This window comes from Heterodontus francisci, chromosome 36 (genome assembly GCF_036365525.1).
Source record: "Heterodontus francisci isolate sHetFra1 chromosome 36, sHetFra1.hap1, whole genome shotgun sequence".
In the NCBI taxonomy this organism is placed as follows: domain Eukaryota; kingdom Metazoa; phylum Chordata; class Chondrichthyes; order Heterodontiformes; family Heterodontidae; genus Heterodontus; species Heterodontus francisci.
This window is the reverse complement of record NC_090406.1, coordinates 44,325,387-44,343,931: the sequence shown is the minus strand read 5'-3', so window position 1 is coordinate 44,343,931 and position 18,545 is coordinate 44,325,387. Positions and strand designations below refer to the sequence as shown.

Sequence of the window (18,545 nt, the reverse complement as noted above, 5' to 3'; positions counted from 1 at the left end):
TAAGATCACCTCTCATTCTTCTAAACTCCAATGAGTATAGGCCCAACCTGCTCAACATTTCCTCATAAGATAACTCCATCATCCCAGGAATCAGCCTAGTGAACCTCTAGACTTGACTATTCTGACACATTCTACCCTGTGTAACCCTGAGGTCATCCAACGCTCTGCTGCCCGTGTCCTAAGTCACACCAAGTCCTCTTCACCCATCACCACTGTGTTTACTGACCTATATTAGCTCCTGGTTGTCTCCAAGGAACACCACAATTTTAAAATTCTCATCCTTGTTTTCAAGTCCCTCCTTGGCTATGCCCCTCCCTATCTCTGTAACCTTCTCCAACCCTAATACCCTCCAAGATATCTATGCTCCTCTAATTCTGGCCTCTTGAGCATCCCCAATTTTAATTGCTACACCACTGGCATCCATGCCTTCAGCTGCCTGGGCCCTAAGCTCTGGAATTCTCTCCCTAAACCTCTCCTCCTCTCTTTCCTCCTTTAAGATGCTCCTTAAAACCAACCTCTTTGACTGAGCGCTTGGTCATCTGCCCCAATATTATCTTGGTGTCAAACTTGTTTGATAACACTACTGTAAAGTACCCTGAGACATCTTATTATGATTCTTTTGTTTCTTTCTTTTGGGCCTCCTTATCTCAAGAGACAATGGATACGCGCCTGGAGGTGGTCAGTGGTTTGTGAAGCAGCGCCTGGAGTGGCTATAAAGGCCAATTCTGGAGTGACAGGCTCTTCCACAGGTGCTGCAGAGAAATTTGTTTGTTGGGGCTGTTGCACAGTTGGCTCTCCCCTTGCGCCTCTGTCTTTTTTCCTGCCAACTACTAAGTCTCTTCGACTCGCCACAATTTAGCCCTGTCTTTATGGCTGCCCGCCAGCTCTGGCGAATGCTGGCAACTGACTCCCACGACTTGTGATCAATGTCACACGATTTCATGTCGCGTTTGCAGACGTCTTTATAACGGAGACATGGACGGCCGGTGGGTCTGATACCAGTGGCGAGCTCGCTGTACAATGTGTCTTTGGGGATCCTGCCATCTTCCATGCGGCTCACATGGCCAAGCCATCTCAAGCGCCGCTGACTCAGTAGTGTGTATAAGCTGGGGGTGTTGGCCGCTTCAAGGACTTCTGTGTTGGAGATATAGTCCTGCCACCTGATGCCAAGTATTCTCCGAAGGCAGCGAAGATGGAATGAATTGAGACGTCGCTCTTGGCTGGCATACGTTGTCCAGGCCTCGCTGCCGTAGAGCAAGGTACTGAGGACACAGGCCTGGTACACTCGGACTTTTGTGTTCCGTGTCAGTGCGCCATTTTCCCACACTCTCTTGGCCAGTCTGGACATAGCAGTGGAAGCCTTACCCATGCGCTTGTTGATTTCTGCATCTAGAGACAGGTTACTGGTGATAGTTGAGCCTAGGTAGGTGAACTCTTGAACCACTTCCAGAGCGTGGTCGCCAATATTGATGGATGGAGCATTTCTGACATCCTGCCCCATGATGTTCGTTTTCTTGAGGCTGATGGTTAGGCCAAATTCATTGCAGGCAGACGCAAACCTGTCGATGAGACTCTGCAGGCATTCTTCAGCGTGAGATGTTAAAGCAGCATCGTCAGCAAAGAGGAGTTCTCTGATGAGGACTTTCCGTACTTTGGACTTCGCTCTTAGACGGGCAAGGTTGAACAACCTGCCCCCTGATCTTGTGTGGAGGAAAATTCCTTCTTCAGAGGATTTGAATGCATGTGAAAGCAGCAGGGAGAAGAAAATCCCAAAAAGTGTGGGTGCGAGAACACAGCCCTGTTTCACACCACTCAGGATAGGAAAGGGCTCTGATGAGGAGCCACCATGTTGAATTGTGCCTTTCATATTGTCATGGAATGAGGTGATGATACTTAGTAGCTTTGGTGGACATCCGATCTTTTCTAGTAGTCTGAAGAGACCACGTCTGCTGACGAGGTCAAAGGCTTTGGTGAGATCAATGAAAGCAATGTAGAGGGGCATCTGTTGTTCACGGCATTTCTCCTGTATCTGACGAAGGGAGAACAGCATGTCAATAGTCGATCTCTCTGCACGAAAGCCACACTGTGCCTCAGGGTAGACGCGCTCGGCCAGCTTCTGGAGCCTGTTCAGAGCGACTCGAGCAAAGACTTTCCCCACTATGCTGAGCAGGGAGATTCCACGGTAGTTGTTGCAGTCACCGCGGTCACCTTTGTTTTTATAGAGGGTGATGATGTTGGCATCGCGCATGTCCTGGGGTACTGCTCCCTCGTCCCAGCACAGGCATAGCAGTTCATGTAGTGCTGAGAGTATAGCAGGCTTGGCACTCTTGATTATTTCAGGGGTAATGCTGTCCTTCCCAGGGGCTTTTCCGCTGGCTAGGGAATCAATGGCATCACTGAGTTCCGATTTGGTTGGCTGTATGTCCAGCTCATCCATGACTGGTAGAGGCTGGGCTGCATTGAGGGCAGTCTCAGTGACAGCATTCTCCCTGGAGTACAGTTCTAGGTAGTGCTCAACCCAGCGGTCCATCTGTTTGCGTTGGTCAGTGATTATGTCCCCCGATTTAGATTTGAGGGGGGTGATCTTCTTGATGGTTGGCCCACGAGCTCTCTTCATGCCATCATACATTCCTCTGATGTTTCCGGTGTCTGAGGCCAGCTGAATATGACTGCATAGGTGTTGCCAGTAGTCGTTTGCGCAACGCCTAGCTGTTCTTTGTGCAGTACTTCTGGCTGCTTTAAGTGCTGCGGATGTTAAATCGCTGGGGGCTTTCTTGTAGTTCAAAAGTGCAATGCGCTTAGCGGCTATGACAGGTTCCAGCTCTTCATTATGAGATTGAAACCAGTCTGCATTTCTCTTCGCACTTTTGCCGTAGGTGGTCAAAGCTGACTCATAGATGGCGTCTCTGATGTGGGCCCACTTGGTCTCAGCATCCCCTGTGGGAGTGTTTTGAAGGGCTGTTACAAGTGAATTTAGAAATTTTTGTAACAGCTGTGGGTGAGAAATTCTGCTCGTGTTGATGCGCGGATGGCCCTTCTGCTTGGAATAAAGATGCTATATAAATACAAGTTATTGTTGTTAGTTGTTGTTGCAGGTATGGTTGAGGAAGAGACTATTGCATCTTCTAAGGAAAAATGGGATAACTGTTTGAAGCAGAGGGAGATACAGAGCTGAGGGGAAACAGTGGGGCAATTGGATTTCTCCAAGAAATAGCTGGCAAAGACATGCTGGACCAAATGGCCTCATTCTGTGCTATAAACATCTGTTGTTCTTCTGTGGATCTAACTCCCTGCTCTTCATCAAGTATTGCCTTGGGATCTTTATGGTCCCAAACAGGCAGATAGGACATTGGTTTAATGTCTTATCTGAAGGATGACACTTCTGACCATGTAATAGTCTTTCAGTACTGAGCTGGAGTGTCAGCCTGGATTCCTGCTCAAGTCTTGGATTGGAACTGAAACTCATAATCTTCCTCGCCAGGGTCAGTGCAGCAGCTGCTGGGCCTTCAGTGCAACCGGGGTGTTGGAAGGGCAGATGTTTAAGAAGACAGGCAAACTCATCGCCTTGAGCGAACAGAACCTCATTGACTGTTCAAGGAAATATGGAACCTTTGGATGTAATGGAGGCTGGTCATCGAGTGCCTTTGACTACATACGTGAGAATGGAGGAATTGAAGCTGAGTCAACCTATGCCTACACTGCCAAGGTACATCTGTTTTCCAGATTTCTCCATTCAATCAATGACTTAAAATACTTTGAAACATATATGTGTATTTTAAAAACACCACCGATTTATTAAATTAAAGTTCACCAACCCTTGCTTTATTAACCATAGTACTGAGCTTCCCATTTGGAACAAATATGTAACCAATTATAGTTTCAAATATGTAAGAACTAACCACTTGCATTTTTATAGTACCTGATCAGAAACATCTCTCAAGGACAATGTCTTTAATGCATCGGTGCAGACTCGATAGGCCGAAGGGCCTCTTCTGCACTGTATTATTCAGTGATTCTGTGATTCTGTGAATGATTGACAGCGACTGTTACGCAGCTAAATAAGGCAGGATCCCATTAACAGCAGTGAAGGTTTCTCAGCTTGGTTCGGTTGATCGTAAATCCACCACAGTTTCCGAAAGGTTTGAATTCATGCAACATTCAAGGACTTGAACATATTAGCTGATATTGACAGTGCAGTTCACTGTGAGGGGTGCTGTCTTTTGGACGTGATGCCTGCTCAAGTAGAAAAGGTATGGGGTGCAATCAGTTGCTGTGGGGAATGAGGCATTTTTCAGGTGGCAATATAGAGCAGAGGGATGCAGAGTCTGTTTTCTACTGTGCCTCAGTGGTGCTACTCTTGTCTTTGAGACAACAGGTTGTCTGTTCAAGTCTCACCCCAGAAACCTGAGCACAATATTAAGGCTGACACTCCAGTGCGATATTGAGGGAGTGCTGCACTTTTGGAGGTGCTTTTTTTTTGAGAAGTTAAACTCGGGCACTATTTTGATGAAGAGCAGGGAAGTTCTCTCTATTGTCCTGGTTAATATTTATCCCTCAACCAACATCACTAAAACAAATCTACTTGCAATAATCACAGTGCTGTCTGAGTGGGAGGATGCTGTGTGCAAATTGGATGCTGTGTTTCTCACATTACAAAAGTGACCGCACTTACATAAAGTATCTTGGGACATCCTGAAGCCATGTGATGCAGCAAAATTCCCGGCCACTATTCAGCATCGTTTATGTTTACCTGGGAAGACAGATGAGGCCTCAGTTTAACATTTCATCCAAAAGAGCACACCTCCAACAGTGCAGCTCCCTGACGTATCAGCCTAGATTCTATGTCAAGAGTGGGGCTAGAACGCACAACCTTCAGCCATGGTACAAGAAGAGAGTTACTCATTCAGCAACAGCTGACAAACATCTAAGAGTTGCTAATTTGATATCTATTATTTCCCACCTTTTTCCACACAGGATGGCAAATCTTGCAAATACAATACTTCTGAGAGTGTGGCTTCCGTTTCGAGCTATCAGATACTTCCTTATGGGGACGAAGAGGCTTTGACTAGAGCAGTGGCTGAAATTGGACCCATAGCTGTGGTGATTGATGCAGGACTGGAATCTTGGCAGTTTTACAGCTCAGGTGATGACCTTATTGGTCCTGCAGTCAACTTCAACTCTTCAAAGCACAGCCCACAGTCTATTTTTACCGGACTATGATGGTGTAGTATTTCGCCAGAGCCTGGCAGGCCTGGGGTGGCAGGGAACTGCTTTCGAAATTCTGACCTCAATATGACCTCACAGAGTCCTAGAGTGGCACAAGGCTGATCCAGGACATGGAGCCTAAGGCCCTTGGCAAAAAATGAAAGTGAGCAATCTTTTACTTTTAATTCCCTGTAGTGGACAATTGACCATCTATTAATGGTTGATTGAGTCCTCTAGGATCAGCAAATACGAAACCACTGGATGGAAAAGGGCAGTATAGTTGGCATTCCTGGCGTGAATCCCAGCAATGCCACCGCCCTCTCCCCAGACACACCGGCAAAAGCTATCGGAAAGTAAGTGGGGCAGGCTGAAGATGCGACTAAGTGTTTGGAACTTAAAACGTAACTTAGGCAGAGTGGAATGGCAGGGATCCAGCCCTCCCATTCCTGCTTCTATCACAATCCATCAGAATTCCGCCACCGAACCCCTCCCCATTGCCGCATCTAATTATTTGTTTAACAATTCCAGAATTTTATGCCTCCACCACAGCTCAGTGTCCATTCCAAGCATTAATCCCTCTCTGTGTGAACAGGAACCTCCTAATGTTACCATTCGCTAGTTTGAACTTGTGCCCCCATGTCCTACAGTCACTATTACATTTTAAGTAGTGTTCCAGATCTACCTTTTCCATATCATTTATTATCTTATACATCTTCATAAGATCACCTCAGGCTCGTTCCTTTCCAGGCTTAAAAAACCAGGACTCTCCAGTTATTTCCTCATAACTAAGAGCCCCTCATACTGAGGATAAGCCTCTGGCATCTTCTCTGTTGTACCTGCAACACTTGAATATTTCCTTTGTATCTCAGAAACCAGAACTGGGCACAGTGCTCAAGTGTGCTCTGACCAGAGCCTTGTACAGTTAGATCTACAGTTTTATCTGTGTAGTTCACCATTCTATTGGTTTTGTTGATTGCTGCTGTGCTTTATTTGTGCATGTTGAGGATTGAGTCTGCTAAGATCGCGAGATCTCTTTCAACTTCATCCTCAGCCATTTCAACACTCTTCATGGAGTAAGCGTGTTGCCCATTTTTCTTGCCTAGGTGCTTGTTTGCATTAAGTTTCACCCACCAATTACATTTTGAGTTAAACTCACTCTGTAATTTCTGAGCTGCCTTTTCAGATTGCACTGCCTCTCACAGTCTGGTGTAATCTGCATCGAGTTTCTGAAACCTATGCAGTGATATAAGTTAGAAACAGTGCATTTCACTGGTACCTGTGGAATTTGCCTTCTTCACCCTGCCTGGAAATCTGTTCCATGTGTGGAACACACTTTGTATGAGGAAAACCTTCATCCATCCACCTGAAACTTGCCATTCATTAGTTTGGACCTGTGTCCCATTATCGTGCTGTCAGGGTTTAATATTGAATCACAGATAAGTATTAATCACAGATAAGTCCATCTCTGATCACTTCCTTGGATCACTTTCCACACACATCTCTCTTCCACACCCCAAACCTACCTCATTCCAGATCTGTCCCAGGAAAAAACTATGCCTCAATTCACTTACAACTGCACTTTCAAAATCTCAACTGTCTAGCCTTTGGCCCTCCGCTCACCACAACATTTTTGCAGCTACTGATTTGTTCAACTGCACCCTCACCTCCACCTTTAATGCCCTAGTCCCCATAAAAAGATCAGTCTCTCTCAATCTGGCCATTCCCCCTGATACAGCCCTCATCTTCACTCCCTTAAGTCCAAGGGACACAGACTTAAAAGGATATGGCAGACAACTGGTTTAGCAATCAACTGCCAGATCTGGCTAGACCACTTAAATCACAATTGGGTCCTGTTCTTGTCTGGTAAAACTACTCACTATTCCAAGATAATCTTGGAATTCAAGGAGAACCCATGGCTTCTTTTCTCTACTGCAAACTGTCTTCTTAAATCCCTCTGCCCTCCATCCTAACCTCCAACAATAAGTGCAAGGAGCTCATGGACTCCTTTTTCACTAAGATCAAGACCATGTGATCAGCTGCCTCGGCTGCGTCCCTCCCTTCCACTAGCCCACCTGACCAAACTTCTTGTAAAGCTTCCTGCCACATCTTTCTCTAGTTTCTCTCTTATCTGCCCTCATGCCATCTCTGAGCTCATGCTGTTCATGAGAACAACCTTTTGTTCTCTTGATCCTACTCTCACTAAACTGCTGACCACCCAGCTTCCCCTCCTGGGTCACATATTAGCCGATATTGTAAATGGTTCTCTCTCTTCAGATGTTGTCCTTCTCCCTTCATCATCCCTCTCCTCAAAAAAACAACTCTTGACCCCACCGCCCTTGCAAACTACCATCCATCTCTAACCTCCCTTTCCTCTCCAAAATCCTTGAACATGTTGTTGCCTCCCAAATCCATTCCCATCTTTCCTGGAACCTCATGTTTAAACCCTCCAATCAGGTTTCTGCCCTTGCTACAGTACAGAAATGGCTCTTATCAAAGTCATCCTATGTGACTGTGACATGGGTAAACTTTCGCTACTTGTCCTTCTTGACTGGTCTGCAGCCTTTGGCATGCTTCACCACACCACCCTCCTCCAACGCCTCTCCACTGTCGTCCAGATGTGTGGGACTGCTCTCACCCGGTTCCATTCTTATGTATTTAATCGTAGGACACAGAATCACTTACAATGGCTTCTCGTCCTGTTCCTGTATTGTTACCTCTGGTGTCCCCCAAGGGTCTATCCTTGGCCCCTCCTATTTCTATCTACATGCTGCCCCTTGGTGACCTCATCGAAAGCACGGCATTAGTTTTCACATGTATGCTGACGGCACCCAGCTCTACCTCACCACCTAAATGAAAAGCAAAATACCGCGGATGCTGGAAATCTGAAATAGAAAATGAAAGTGCTGGAAATACTCAGCAGGTCTGGCAGCATCTGTGGAGAGAGAAACAGAGTTAATGTTTCAGGTCAATGACCCTTCATCAGAACTGGCAAAGGTTAGAAATGTGATAGGTTTTAAGCAAAAAAAGTGAGGTTGGGGGAAAAGAGAACAAAAGGGAAGGTGTGTGATAAGACAGAGGGCCGGATTAACTGACATGGAGGTCATGGGGCAAAGGCAAAGAGAGTGTGCTAATGGTGTAGTGAAAGACAAAGCATTAGTGCAGAGGGAGTGTTAATGACAGGATAATGAACAGCCCTAGCCAAAATAAGAAACATGAAAAACCAGTAGGCAGGCACATGGTAAAAAATGAAAAAAAGATGGAACAAAATAAAATAAAATTAAAATTAAAAAGGGCCAGTAATGCTCAGAAATTATTGAACTCAATATTCAGTCCAGTCGGCTGTAGTGGGCCCAATCGGAAAATGAGATGCTGTTCCTCGAGCTTGCGTTGATGTTCACTGGAACACTGCAGCAGGCCCAGGACAGAGATGTGAGCATGAGAACAGGCAGGTGTGTTGAAATGGCAAGTGACCGGAATCTTGGGATCATGTTTTTGGACTGAGCGGAGGTATTCTGCAAAGCGGTCACCAGATCTGCATTTGGTCTCCCCAATGTAGAGGAGACTGCACTGTGAGCAGCAAATACAGACCACACATTTCCACCTCCATAACATCGTCTGACTTCATCCCTGTCTCAGCTCATCTGCTGCTGAAACCCTCATTGGTGCCTTTGTTACCTCTAGACTTGACTATTCCAATACACTCCTGGCTGATCTCCCACATTCTACCCTCCATAAACTTGAGGTCATCCGAAACTCTGCTGACCATGTTTGAACATCACCCCTGTGCTTGCTGACCTACATTGGCTCCCAATCAAGCAATATCTTGATTTTAAAATTCTCAACCTTGTTTCCAAATCCCTCCATGGCCTTGCCCTCTCTATCTCTGTAATCTCGTCCAGTCCCGTAACCCTCCAAGAAATCTGCACTGCTTAAATTCTGGCCTCTTGTGCATTCCTTATTTTAATCGTTTAACCATTGCTGGCTGCGCTTTCATTTACCTAGGCCCCAAGATCTGGAATTCTCTCCCTGCACTTCTCCGCCTTTCTACCTCACTTTCCTCCTCTAAGACACTCCTTAAAACCTACCTCTTTGACCAGGCCTTTGGTCATCTGACCAAATATCTTCCTTTCTGTCTCAGTGTCATATTTCCTTTTATAATGCTCCTGTGAAGCTCCTTGGGACGTTTTATTACAATAAAGACACTATATAAGTTGTTGTTTTTTTATGTTGTATTCTTTACAATTTGCCATCTTCACTGTTGGTTGCACAATGATCAGCCTATTCGCAATTCCTCAGATACTGAAACAGACCGTGTTCAAGATCTGGACAGCAATCAGGCTTGAGCTGATAAGTGGCAAGTAACATCTGTACCAGACAAGTACCAGGCAATGACCATCTCCAACAAGAGAGAATCTAACTATCTCCCTTGACATTTTAATGGCGTTACCATTGCTGAATTCCCCACCATGAACATCCTGGGGGTTATCATTGACCAGAAACTTAACTGGACCAACCATATAAATACTGTGGCTACAGGAGCAGGTCAGAGGCTGGGAATTCTGTGGTGAGTAACTCACTTCCAGACTCCCCAAAGTCTCTTCACTATCTACAAAGCATAAGTCAGGAGTGTGATGGAATATCTTTCACCTGCCTGGATGGGTGCAACTCCAACAACACTCAAAAAGCTCGACACCATCCAGGACAAAGCAGCCTGCTTGATTGGCACCCCATCCAGAAACATTCACTCCCTCCGCCACCGACGCACAATGGCACAGTGTGTACCATCTACAAGATGCACTGCAGCAACTCGTCAAGGTTCTTTTCGACAGCACCTTCCAAACCCATGACCTCTACTACATGGAAACACCACCACCTGCAATTTCCCCTCCAAGCCACACACCATCCTGACTTGGAAATATATTGCCGTTCCTTCACTGTCGCTGGGTCAAAATCCTGAAACTCCCTTCCTAACAGCACTGTGGGTGTATCTACTCCCCAAGGACTGCAGCGGTTCAAGACGGCACTTTCTCAAGGTCAATTAAGGATGGGCAATAAATGCTGGCCTTGCCAGCAATTCTTACATCCCATGAACAAATAAAAAGAACTCCCTGTCCAGCCATTTCTTTTCAAGAGAATCTTGCAGAAGGAGTGTTAGGAGAGAAACACTCTTGGAATAACCATCATTTTCAGTTTGACATGAAAATTATATATTCAATGTGAGTAATGCGATCTTTTTATAAGACAGTAGCCATAAACTAATCTTCATAAGCTTATAAAGATAGGTTAATATGAAGATAGGAAAAGGAGTAGGCCATTGAGCCCTTTGAGCCTGTTCTGTCATTCAAGTAGATCATGGCTGATCTGTAACTGAACTCCATCGACACACTTGGTTCTGTAACCCTTAATACCTTTCCCTAATAAAAATCTTTCAATTTTCAGTCGTACCCCAGCCTCAATTGCTTTTTGTAGGAGAGATTTCTAGATTTACACTGCCTTGGTATGAAGAAATGATTTCTGACATCACCACTGAATGGCCTCGCTTTTATTTTAAGGTTATGCCTCCTTCTTCTGGACTCTCTCATAGAGGAAATAATTTCTCTCTATCTACACTATCAATTCCTTTAATCATCTTAAAACATCTCAATTAGAGCACCCCTTAATCTTCAGTACTCCGGGGAATGCAAGCCTTTGAAGGGAGAGTTTTGAATGACTTCTTGCTGTGGTTATGACAGTGTGTTCCATTTTCCAGGTATTTATTACGATGCCACTTGCAGGACTAACACCTTTAACCATGCTGTACTAGTGGTGGGGTATGGAGTTCAATCAGGAATGAAGTACTATATCATTAAAAACAGGTATGTTGAACCTGCAATGAAATCCCAGAACGACCTAGAGACTGCAACAACAACTTGTATTTATATAGCTCCTTAAAAATAGTAAAACATCTCAAGGCCCTTCACAGGAGTGTTATCAGACAAAAACTGACACCAAAATATTGTGCTGACAACCGAAGGAACCACAAATTGGACAAGAAAACCGAAAAGCAGTTGTGTTGGGGATTGGGAAGTTCTCTCTGGTGTCCTGGCCAATATTTATCCTTCAATATTCATCACTAAAAATCAGAAAATCTGGTTATCATCACATTGCTGTTTGTGGGAGCTTGCTGTTTACAAGCTGGTCATCTTGTTTCCTACATTACAACAGTGACTACATTTCAAAAGAACTTCATTGGCTGTAAAGCGCCTTGGGATCACTTCACCTCCCCCAACTCATACCCACTCCTGGCCTGTTGGTCAGTTCTGCATAGGTCGATTTCCCGCTCTCACTGATATCGCCCAGATGTCGAATCCTAGTGCTGATAATGGTGCGACCACAGGAGAAACGCCAGGTAGTTAAAGGATAAAAGAGTCCAGAAGGTGGGAAGATGATCCTGGTAGGCCTCAAGAACAAGGCCTGCATAGGAAGATGAATAGGGGCTGAGCTAGAGGGAGTGGAGGCTGCTAAAGACCCTGTCCTCCACTGGGAGGAACTGAGGCTCAACACCCCAGGTCCCCAGTGCTTTACTATCACTTTGCCCATAACAGTGCTAACATGATTGGATGGGAGGTAACTCCTCTGGGGATCTGGGTCTCACACCACTCCCTCCCACCACCCATTTATATTCAGAGGGTTGAGAAGAAGTCAGCAGCAGTGATCCTAAGGAGGGCAGGGACAAGGAAATCAGATTGGAGCGGGTGAAGAAGCATGAGTGACTGTAGAAGAGAGTCAAAGTCTTGGGATGGAATTTTATCCTGGTGGCGGGGGTCTCGACACTGGGGGAAGCCGATGCCAAGATCCTCATGTCGCCTCTTGTCCAGAAGGCCAGCTGAATTGAGTGCCAATCAGGCACTTAACTGGACAAGGCGGGCCTTCCATTGGATTTAGGACCCTGCTGCCAGAAGTCCCGGCCTTGCAGAGCTGTTGGCCAATCAGAGGCTGGCAGCTCTTCAGGCCCAGCAGTGCCATCGGGAGCAGTGGTCACTGCTGGGACTGCACCCAACCAGAAGAAGCAAGATGGTCGCCAGCCTCAGAAGCAGGTAAGTGGGGTCAGGGCTTGCCCGGGCCAATCAGCTCGGCCCTAGCGAGGGGGTTGGGGAGTTAATGGAGAGGGTAGGGGTCTTCTAGCAGGGAGGTGGCCCGTGTCTCTGGGGGAACCCTCCATGAAGCACAGGGTGCCCGATCAGGAGGGCCCTCCTGTCCAAAAGGAAGCCGCCAGCTTTTTAACTGGGCAGCCTCCCCAGGTGGCAATGTGCCCATCCGCGGCGAGTAAAATATCAAGGGCTGTCGGAAGAGGCCCTTGTGGCATTAATTAATGGCCACTTAAGGGCCTCAGTTGCCCTAAGGCAAGGGTTGGGGGGCTGCCTGTCACCTCCCGCACCGCTGGCAAAGTACCAGTGGGGGCGGGTAGGAAACAGGCATGGCACCCCCACCATCCCACCTGATTTTATGGCTCCCAGCCTGTTTCCAGAGGGCGGGGTCATAAAATCCCAGGCAGTTAGTTTGCACAGAACCCATGTACAAGGTGAAGAAATCCCAGTGGTGGAAAGCTTTGGGAATCAGAGATCCAAAGGCAGCTGTTCGGTCCAAGCATGTTACACTTACCACACATCATGCCTCAAATTATTCATATCATGAATATAATAAAAATTCTTTCTAATTGACATCTGAATTAATCAATGCTAACTGCTTCAACCATAGGGAGGTTATGTTATAGGTTATGTTACTTGGACCATTCAATCCAGATGCCTGGATTAATAATCCGAAATCACAAATTCAAATCTTACCATGGCAGCTGAGGAATTTAAATCAATTGATTCAATGGATCTGGAATTAAAAAGCTGGTATCAGTAATGGTGAAACTAGCAGAATACTGTAACACCCCACCTGGTTCACCAATGCTCTTAAGTGAAGAAAATCTGCCATCCTTGCCCAGCCTATATGTGACTCCACACCAATGTGGTTGATTCTTAACTACCCTCTGAAATGGCATTGCAAGCCACTCCATTGTATTGAAGGTGGCAGCTCCCCTACACCTTCACAAGGGCAGTTCAGGATGGACAATAAATGCTGGCCTTACGAGCATTGCCCACATCCCATGAATGAATAAAAATAAAATCTCCTGAGGATGAGGGCGCCTGCAGGGAATTGATAGTTATCGAGTCATAGAGTTATACAGCACAGACACGATGGGCCAAAGGGCATCCAACACCCGACTATTCTAATCCCATATTCCTACACTTCGCCTGCAGCTTTGTAATGCTATGGCATTTCAAGTGCTCATCTAAATACTTCTTAAATGTTGTGAGGGTTCCTGCCTCCTCCACCTCTTCAGGCAGTGTGTTCCAGAGTCCAACCACCCTCTGGGTGAAAACATTTTTCCTCAAATCTCCTCTAAACCTCCTGCCCCTAACCTTAAATCTATGCCCCCTGGTTATTGACACCTCCGCTAAGAGAAAAAAGTTTCTTCCTATCTAACCTATCAATGCCCCTCATAATTTTGTATACCTCAATCATGTCCCCCCTCAGCCTTCTCTGCTCCAAGGAAAACAACCCCAGCCTTTTCAGTCTCTCTTCATAGCTGAAATGCTCCAGCCCAGGCAACATCCTGATGAATCTCCTCTGCACCCTCTCCAGAATAATCACATCCTTCCTATAGTGTGGTTCCCTGAACTGTACACAGTACTTCAGCTGTGGCCTAACCAGCGTTTTATACAGCTCCTTCATAACCTCCCTGCTCTTATATTCTATGCCTAAGCTAATAAAGGCAAATATCCCATATGCTTTCCTAACCACCTTATCTACCTGTGCTGCTGCCTTCAGTGATCTATGGACAAGTACACCAAGGTCCCTCTGAAACTCTGTACTTCCTAGGGTCCAACCATCCATTGTATATTCCCTTGCCTTGTTAGTCCTCCCAAAATGCATTACCTCACACTTCTCAGCATTAAATTCCATTTCCACTGCTCCGCCCATTTTACCAGCCCATCAATATCTCCCTGTAATCTAAGTCTTCCCTCCTCACTATTTACGACACCACCAATTTTCCTGTCATCTGCGAACTTACTGATCATACCTCCTATATTCACATCTAAATCATTAATGTACACTACAAACAGAAAGGATCCCAGCACCGTTCCCTGCGGTACACCGTCACAGGCTTCTACTCGCAAAAACAACCCCCGACCATCACTCTCTACCTCCTGCCACTAAGCCAATTTTGGATCGAATTTTCCAAATTGCCCTGGATCCCATGGGCTCTTACCTTCTTAACCAATCTCCCATGCGGGACTTTATCAAAAGCCTTACTAAAGTTCATGTATACTACATCAACTGCTTTACCCTCATCGACTCATCTCATCACCTCCTCGGAAAATTCAATCAAGTTAGTTAGACACGATCTCCCCTTGACAAAGCCATGCTGACTATTCCTGATTAATCCCTACTTCTCCAAGTAGAGATTAATCCTGTCCCTCAGAATTTTTTCCAACAGTTTCCCTACCACTGATGTTAGACTCACTGGCCTGTAATTACCTGGTTTATCCCTGATACCCTTCTTAAATAATGGTACCACATTCGCTGTCCTCCAGTCCTCTGATACCTCTTCTGTGGCCAGAGAGGATTAGAAAATTTGTGTCAGAGCCCCTGCTATCTCCTCCCTTGCCTCACATAACAGTCTGAGATACATCACATCTGGGCCTGAGGATATATCCACTTTTAAGTCCGCTAAAACAGTTAATACTTCCTCCCTTTCAATGCTAATATGTTAAAGCACATGGTGATCATATACTGTTCGAATAATGAGGACTGCTGTGGCAAAAGTGTCATTTGTGGAAATGAGGCAGTCAGAGTTAAATGGCAGGGCTTATATAAATTACCTGCAGTATCATGAAGAAACTTTTCAGAACTTTCACTTTAGAGGTGAACACACAAACTGAGTGAACATAAAACCCCTCCTCCAAATTGATTACATCCTCACATTTTTGAAGAAGTTAGGGAAGAGAAAGCAGATGCATTATTACACACACACACACATATATATTTCTGTATATCTAACCCATTGTGTGTGTCTATATATATATATAAGAAATCATTAGAAAAGGGTATTCCCTAGTGCCAGAGGACTGGCAGACAGCTAATGTTAATCCTGTATTTTACAAAGGGAGATAGAACATGTCCAAGGAACTATAGACTAGTTAGCGTAATGGCGTTTGTTGGTAAAATAATGGAATCTTTACCCAAAGATGCAACAGAAAAACATCTAAAGGCTGAAAATATAGTAAAGAAAAGTCAAGATGGATTTCAAAAGGGAAGATCATGCTTGGCCAACTTATTGAATTCTTTGAAGAAGTAACAGAAAGAGTAGGCGAGGGTAATGTAGTAGACGTGAGATATTTAGTTTCCCCAAAGGCCTTCGATAAGTTGCCGCACAGTAGAATCATGGCAAAGAGAATATGGAGGCAGGAGGCAGGTAGCAGCAGAATGGAAACCAAGCTGGTTACAAAACAGATTCACAAGGATGGTTCCAGAGCTGAGAGAAGATACTTATCAGGAAAGGCTGAACAGGCCTCCAGTAAAGAGAAGGACAAAGGGTGACCTCATTGAGATCATTAAGATTATAAAAGGGTTGGATAGAGTAGACATAAAAATTTTTTCCATTTGTGGGGATGTACAAAACCAGGGGTCATAACTACAAGATAATTACTACTAAATCCAGTGGGAAATTCAGGAGAACCTTCTTTATCCAGAGAGTGGTGAGGATGTGGAACCTTCTATCGCAGGGAGTATTTGGGGTGAATAGCATTGGTGATTTAAGGGAAAGCTAGATAAACACAGGAGGGAGAAAGGAACAGAGGGTTATGCTGATGGGGTGAGATAAAGTAAAGTGGGGCGAGGATCGTGTGGAATATAAACGCCAGCATAGGCACGTTGGGTCAAATGGTCTGTTTCTGTGCCATAGGCCTGATGTAACTCAATGTAACTATTTCACCCAGGGGTTTCCATCACTGTTACAGCAGGAGGTTGGGAATTCCCCAAAGAAGAAATTCTACCGTAGAGGAAATATTCAGAGTCTACGATAGGGAAGGTTGCACACTTTTGTTTCAATTGTTCCATCTTTCTTTTAATTCTTTTCTGTTTACATTTTTATTCCAGCTGGGGACAAAACTGGGGCCAATCTGGCTACATCCTGATGGCCAGGGGGAGGAACAACAGCTGCGGAATTGCCAGCTTCCCTATTTATGCTCTTGTCTAAGGGTCCAGTCTTCAGAAGATCTAAGTGCAGCTTCTCTAGTGAGCATCCTTTCAGAATTAGTAGAGCAACAATGCTGTTTAGCAATGGTAGGCTTTGCATCAGACTGAAACAGAGATCCCAACACTTTACCCAGACCTCATGCTCCAGTCTTTCTTCCTTTCAAAGACTCCACAACCTCAAACTGGTACAAAGAACAAGAACAAAAAACAAAGAGCAGTACAGCGCAGGAACAGGCCATTCGGCCCTCCAAGCCTGCGCCGATCTTGATGTCTGTCTAAGCTAAAACCTTCTGCACTCCGGGGACCGTATCCCTCTATTCCCATCCTATTCATGTATTTGTCAAGAAGCCTCTTAAACGTTTCTATGGTACCTGCTTCCACCACCTCCCCTGGCAGCAAATTCCAGGCACTCACCACCCTCTGTGTAAAGAGCTTGCCTCGCACATCCCCTCTAAACTTTGCCCCTCGCACCTTAAACCTATGTCCCCTAGTAACTGACTCTTCCACCTTGGGAAAAAGCTTCTGACTATCCACTCTGTCCATGCCACTCATAACTTTGTAAACCTCTATCATGTCACCCCTCCACCTCCATCGTTCCAGTGAAAACAATCCGAGTTTATCCAACCTCTCCTCATAGCTAATACCCTCCAGACCAGGCAACATCCTGGTAAACCTCTTCTGTATCCTCTCCAAAGCCTCCATGTCCTTCTGGTAGTGTGGCGACCAGAATTGCACACAATATTCTAAGTGTGGCCTAACTAAGGTTCTGTACAGCTGCAACATGACTTGCCAATTTTTATACTCTATGCCCCGACCGATGAAGGCAAGCATGCCGTATGCCTTCTTGACTACCTTATCTACCTGCGTTGCCACTTTCAGTGACCTGTGGACCTGTACGCCCAGATCTCTCTGCCTGTCAATACTCCTAAGGGTTCTGCCATTTACTGTATTCTTCCCACCTGTATTAGACCTTCCAAAATGCATCACCTCACATTTGTACGGATTAAACTCCATCTGCCATTTCTCCGCCCAAGTCTCCAACCGATCGATATCCTGCTGTATCCTCTGACAATCCTCATCACTATCCGCAACTCCACCAACCTTTGTGTCGTCCGCAAACTTACTAATCAGTCCAGCTACATTTTCCTCCAAATCATTTATAGATAATATAAACAGCAAAGGTCCCAGCACTGATCCCTGCGGAACACCACTAGTCACAGCCCTCCATTCAGAAAAGCAGCCTTCCACTGCTACCCTCTGTCTTCTATGACCGAGCCAGTTCTCTATCCATCTTGCCAGCTCACCTCTGATCCCGTGTGACTTCACCTTTTGTACCAGTTTGCCATGAGGGACCTTGTCAAAGGCTTTACTGAAGTCCATATAGACAACATCCACTGCCCTTCCTTCATCAATCATCTTCATCACTTCCTCAAAAAACTCAATCAAGTTAGTGAGACACGACCTCCCCTTCACAAAACCATGCTGCCTCTCACTAATATGTTCATTTGTTTCCAAATGGGAGTAAATCCTGTCCCGAAGAATCCTCTCCGATAATTTCCCTACCACTGACGTAAACCTCACTGGCCTATAATTTCCTGGATTATCCTTGCTACCCTTCTTAAACAAAGGAACAACATTGGCTATTCTCCAGTCCTCTAGGACCTCCCCTGTAGCCAATGAGGATACAAAGATTTCTGTCAAGGTCCCAGCAATTTCTTCCCTTGCCTCCCTCAGTATTCTGGTACTCCTCACTTTCCATATGAAAGGCTTCATTTGGAAGTTTTAGAGTGGAGGATCACAAGCTCCTTTATCTAAACCGTGAACTCCTTTATCCTGCCTGCAAGATCTGGCTCACAAACTCCTTTATCCAGCTCACAAACTCCTATATTCAGCCCATGAGTTCCTTTATCTAGCCCCTGGACTCCTTTATCCAGCCTGTGAGTTCCTTTATCCAGCCCCGATCTCCTTTTTCCAGCCCGCGGGTTACTTTATTCAGCCCAAGCTCCTGTATTCAGCCCACAAACTCCTTTATCCAGTCCACAAGCTCTTTT

General features: G+C 45.5%; 1 protein-coding gene across 1 annotated transcript in view; it reads left to right on the top strand.

Moving 5' to 3' along the window:
- The window catches only part of LOC137351412 (cathepsin K-like), a 30,174-nt gene extending 13,679 nt beyond the window's left edge, over positions 1–16,495 (top strand). The window contains exons 4-7 of the mRNA XM_068015860.1: positions 3,482–3,706; positions 4,975–5,143; positions 10,955–11,060; positions 16,396–16,495. Of these exons, the coding sequence (XP_067871961.1) occupies positions 3,482–3,706; positions 4,975–5,143; positions 10,955–11,060; positions 16,396–16,495 (600 nt within the window). The remainder of the gene's footprint in view (positions 1–3,481; positions 3,707–4,974; positions 5,144–10,954; positions 11,061–16,395) is intronic.
- The last annotated feature ends 2,050 nt before the right edge of the window (positions 16,496–18,545 follow it).